The 5,776-nt window shown below is 32.2% G+C and overlaps 1 protein-coding gene across 1 annotated transcript; it reads right to left on the minus strand.

Annotated features, from left to right (window-relative positions):
* Positions 1–1,187: 1,187 nt before the first annotated feature.
* LOC126887729 (uncharacterized) lies at positions 1,188–2,936 on the minus strand. The gene is made up of 2 exons (XM_050655445.1): positions 2,580–2,936; positions 1,188–2,104 (listed from the first exon to the last, which is right to left on the minus strand). Exons 1-2 carry the CDS (start codon positions 2,626–2,628, stop codon positions 1,392–1,394), a joined length of 762 nt encoding a protein of 253 aa, XP_050511402.1. The 5' UTR covers positions 2,629–2,936; the 3' UTR covers positions 1,188–1,391.
* Between the last annotated feature and the right edge of the window lie 2,840 nt (positions 2,937–5,776).

Raw genomic sequence — 5,776 nt, forward strand, 5'->3', positions numbered from 1 at the left:
TCGATTTATTTAAAACCGTTGCGTATTATTAAAAAGACTCCATCTGTTATTTTATAATACATTAGCAGGGATTTTATTATGTATTCGAAAAGATAAACATAAATTATAGAATACACGAGATTTGGCTGGCAACTTTCTTAGATGCTTTAACACATTCCTCTATTTTTAAAATCGAACAAAAAGTTGTAAATACAAGACTGACGTCATGTGGTATCCGGTCGCCATTAGGCTGGATTATTTGTGTTTGGTTTCCACTTATCACTTATTTATCCTTCCAAAATCCAAAACATGACTTGCACTTGGTGGTGCGCAAAATAATTAGACTTTGAAAAAATAAAGGCACACTCCCGCACAATATAGCCCACGTTCCATTTTTTGGCAGTGGATTAGTAGAAGTTGTTCACATTAATCATTTTTAATTAAAAAATTAATCTGTTTATATGGTAGTTTAGATTAGGAACATTGTGTTTACATGTTTTGGTCAGACGAATATTAAGAAAATATTGCCACAAGCCTTATGATAGTAGGATGAATATTGTTAATAAAATGTTCCACTTCTCTTTCCTTGTCTCCTTGAGTGCAAATTTTTATTAATTTAAAAGGCAATTATACATTCAGGGCACTATTTCTTGTCGTATCATAATGAACAAAATGATCAGATTCCGTTCATTCAGTTAACTTTAAGATAAGTTTAATAGTGTTGCTGGTTGTAAATATAAGGCCACGGTTATATTGGATGCGTAGTCTGACGACCAATCAGTCGGACATAAACGGACGACCTTCGTAGTGCGACTAGGTGGTTGGATTGCATGCGTATAACTGCGACTTTGCGTTCAGAAAACATGGCTGAAGATGAAGAATATTTATTAGAAAATAATTTTTTACGCCTTTTGATGTTAGAAAACCCAAAAATATGGGTAAATGATTTATATAGAAATAGAGAAGAAAATGGCGAGTTTCACTTAATATGGAATGATTTGTTACACCAACCACAGCAGTTTTTTGAATATTTTCGAATGTTACCTGAAACATTTAATTATATTTTTTCTCATATTTCCGGAAGACTGGAAAAACAGTCGAACTTTCGAAAGTGTATTCAACCAGCAGAGAAACTGGCATTAACGTTAAGGTAAGTCATTACTTTTTATTATAGAAATGATTTATTAAACTAAATATGTTTTATACAAACTTAAAAAAGAAATAATTTTTCATGCAGTAAGGATATAAAAACTAAAATAAACTAATAAAGTACTTTCATTACACTACTGAAAATTATGTAAGTATTCTCGAACACCTGAATATCCTGCTTCGTTTTGATCCATTTCTTGATCCACTGCAGTAGTTCTTGTCCAGACAGACTGAGCACGTGGCTGGACTTCCAAAAGAACTTGTTAAATTTTTCGCACATCTGAACATCCTAGTTCGTTTTCTGATGAAGCTGATGGCAGTACCACTTGATACCTGCTTTGATCGGTTTCTTGGTCCACTGCAGTAGTTCTTGTCCTGACAGACTGAGCACGCGGCTGGGCGTCCAGAAGAAATTGTTGTATTTTTATCCGTACTGATAATTTTTGGTCTTCGGGTATTTTCTTCATGTACGGCATCAGACTCATGAGGAAATGAAAGTCACTATCTTCTTCCTTTGTTCTTTCCTTACACTTTTCTCTATATGCTTTCAGTTTTTCTTCTTCTATAGCGATCATTTTTTCATATACTGAAGATTTAGCTTTTTTACTCTTTGTACCCGTTTCCTTATTTGCTTGAGCTATTTTAGCAGCCTTGGGTGTCGTAGGCATAGTGTCAGTATTTAATTCTGAATCTGAATTAAATTCAGAATTATGATTTCTCTCATAATCAGGTTCAGAGATTGTATCTGGCGTAGTATTTTCCTCGTATGAATTTTCTTGGTTATTGAGAGGAGGAATATTTCCTGTAGCATTTCTTTGGGTCATATTGTCTTTTAGGAAAAGCATCAGTGTGAAATAAAACCATTTTGATGGTATTGATATTCCACCAGCATCTCCGGATCGCCCTTTTTTTGTTTTTGTTAGTTCTTTTCTAAAGTTATCTCTTAGTCCCCGCCATTTTGATTTGAGTACATCGCCTAAAAATTAAGAAGTAAATAGTATGTTTTGCAAAATGAAAAATTAAATATGTGCTTTTGGCATATTAACGTCCAAATGGAGAGTATTAAAAAACGATATGGAAGTTTACCCCGACAAAGTTGATATAATTGTAAAATGTACATGTATTCTTCATAACATTGTCATTGACCAAGAGGGTATAAAGGAATTAAATCTTCCAGAAACAGTATCAACTATGGAGACGTACCAACCAAATAGATCAAGAATTAACAACAGAGCAAATCGACAAGCATATGATATTAAAAATGCCTTTAAAACGTATTTTAATAGTAACTCTGGGTCCGTTCCATTTCAATATGATAGTTTTTAACCTCTCAAAATATAAAATGCATATATTTTAATAATGACAATATTAAAAATAGTCTGTAAGTACCTTAGTATGTATTAAATAAATATTAGATTAAAAATAATGCAAATATCTATAAATATACTTACTGTTTTCACCCATTTCTTTTGCCAGGGATATCCACATCTTACGAGCCATATCTCGGTTGTGGTAATCCTTATTTGTTTGGTCCCATAATGCTTGTCTTTCGAGTACTCCCAAAATTAATTTTTCAATGTCCAGACGCACGTTGCCGCACGAAAAAACAAACAAGTTTGTATTTTAAAATTAGTCGTGCATATACCACAGATCACCTACCTCCTCTAGATGTTTCACGATAACGCTTTGGTTAAATATGAAAAACAGCGCTCCATGCCGCTTGTATCGGAACTAATTTCAAGCGGGAATTTCAAAATGTAATTTTGGTGGAAAGAAAATGTTAGGTTAAAATATTTGTATAGTTGAAAAAAAAATAATTTGGTTTTAAAATATGTAAATTATTTTTAATTTCAAATATACAAAATACCATTTGGGAAAAAATAAGACATGACAACGTATTTTTATTTATTTATTTCATACCAGCAAAACCACTTTGTATATACTTTTTTACAAATCGTATCTTTACAAATGAAATTATTAATAGTTATCTTCCAAATACTTCTACAAAAGGGTATCTCAAATGATTGAAACATGTGTGCATCTCTACTTGTTGAGGACTTTCAACTAAAACAAAAAATTAATATAATTGATTTGATAATAACCATATTCATTTCACGTAAAATAATTTGTATTAATTATATATTTTCTGTAGGGGTTACTTACTTGGTCTTGGTGTTACATTCGTTTGCTTCCCTACACCACTAACTGTGTTACTTGTTCTCTAATAACAACTCACCATGCAAATGTAAGCTAGGAATTTGATCTTCCTAGGGATCTTCAAATCACATTCGTTTTGTTTCAAAAACTGTATTTGAATCCATTTTATCTAAATCAGGATTTTTTATTATTGCTAACAATCAGATAAACATTTTTACTGACATAAAGATAAAAGATAAAGGCATACTGACACTGACAATGATGACAATTGACAAATTATAATGACACTCAGACTCAGTGATATAGAAGAAATCTTCACTCCAGGTGCATGGCGACATCTCAAAAAACGTATCATTACTAAAAATGACATTTAGTTTAGTATGACCTTGAGATACCTGCGTGAAACATCTAAAGAGAGTTAAGTGATCTGTGGCATATACGTGCATTAACTGACGACTATTACTTATTAGGGAGTTTTTGTTGCTACGTAACGTACGCATCTCCGTATACGTAAAGCCACTAACGTGTCGTAGAGGATGAACGTTAAAATAGGTAGTTTTTGTGACTGCTTTAACGTAACGTAAAGCAAATCGTAAAGTAATTTTTAAATTCCGTTGACATTAAAAAAATAAAACAATGTTCACACAATATACAATTAATATACAAATGTAAAAAAAGATAAATGAATGATGAAATTGTATGGTTTTTATTGCTTCTATTTAAATATAAAAATATTATTTTTCCTTAGGTTAAAATTTTTTTATTTTTGTTTATACCTACTTTTTAGTTGTAAATTATTGTACCTACATCAGAATTCCAGTATAATGTAAATAGTTTGTTCATATTTATTTGAAAATTTTACAGAAATTAGGTCATTTGTTTATCAAGTTATTAATTGTGGTGATCACAGTATTTCTTAAATTAATACAAGATTTGTTTGTTTTGCTTTATTAATAGACAACTTGAAAACAATAAAATTTTAAATCTATTATGAAGTTCCAATTTCCAATTACAAACACAGAATAATTTTACTCAATTAGACTAAACCAATAACCAATATAACCTTAATTATTTATAAACGGGTAGTACGCTGATGAAATGTTCATTTGGTAGCCATTGGTAGGTAATCGCCAATCGGGCAAGATCCTCGTGTGCATTCGGTGACTTTCGTCTCGATAGGGATGCGTTCTCACGTACGTATCAGAGCGCTACTTTAGGTAATACGCATCGAGATACGGGAGTTCAACCATTAATGCGCAAGCGTATATGTCAAAAAGATGGGTTACGTTTACGTATTTGTGTGCACAAAAACTCCCTATTCAATATTCAATATAACCGTTCTTACTTATCTGCCCGTGTTTGTTTCATTCGTCCGACTACGCACGAGTACGTCCGACTCGTTAGTCGTCAGAGTACGCGTCCAATATAACCGTGGCCCTGGTGAATGTGAATATATTTTTCAATAGGGCTTTTCATCGATTGTTATTTGTTTCGAGCTTCTGTCATGTGTCACATAATATTAATATATCTACGTCATACGTCTTTGGTTTGTATCATTGGATATACCTTAGACAAGGAAAAAAGAGAGGACGGGTAACACTCATTTAAAACACACGTTCCAAAAGTGAAGCCAGTTTTTGGTTTGTTTGTCACCAGAAACATGGCGGCCACGTCAAAAATAACAATAGGTTGCCAGTGGTGGGTGTTCGTTGAAGGTTAAAATTTCATAAAAAATAAAGTAAATCATCATCTAAAATTCGTAATAAAAACATATGTATGTATTGAAACATATGTACGTAATATGAGCAACTTAATAAAACATTTACCGTACACAAATTCTTCATTTTAAATACATTTCATGTTTTTATTTTAAATACTCAATGCATAACAATACCCCAAAGATACGTCGATGATCAAAATCTCTGGTGTCAGTTTGGCTTCACTTTTGGTCAAGGATTACTCGTCCTCTCTCTTTCCTTGTCTAAGGGATATACCAATAACGTATGACGTAGATATATTAATATTTAGTGACACATGACAAGCTCGAAACAAATGACTGTGAATGAAAAGCCCTATTGAGTGAAAGTGAAACACGTAGTGTGGGTATATAGTCCAGAGAAATAAGGTTTTTGTCGGGGGACACTTGACCAACCAGGCTGCAAATCAGTTTTTGGGTACTATATACGTAGTACATTATAAATACAAAAGTGCCGTCACAGTTCGGATGAGAATTTTACTTATTAACAAATAAGGGTCAAAAATGGCAGTCTTTTCGTTTAAATCGCTACAGGAAAAAATGGGGTAATTAAATATCTAATTTTGAGTATTTATCTTTTAGTAGATGACCAAAAGTTTAAAATGGCAGTTTTTGAATTTTGGTCCAATCATTTGTTGTTTTGGATAATGCAAAATAAGACTAAAATTTCCAAAATCAAAAATTTGCTATAACTTTTGCAAAAATGAACTAACTTAAGGCTTTGATTTTCATGAA

This window comes from Diabrotica virgifera, chromosome 1 (assembly GCF_917563875.1).
Source record: "Diabrotica virgifera virgifera chromosome 1, PGI_DIABVI_V3a".
Classification (NCBI taxonomy): domain Eukaryota; kingdom Metazoa; phylum Arthropoda; class Insecta; order Coleoptera; family Chrysomelidae; genus Diabrotica; species Diabrotica virgifera.

Excerpts from the sequence above, each read along its gene's own strand:
- LOC126887729 (XM_050655445.1), bottom strand. The coding sequence starts at position 2,628 with ATGGCTCGTAAGATGTGGATATCCCTGGCAAAAGAAATGGGTGAAAAC. Across the intron at positions 2,105-2,579 it reads AAAAGAAATGGGTGAAAACA|GCGATGTACTCAAATCAAAA; the intron begins GTAAGTATATTT and ends CTTAATTTTTAG.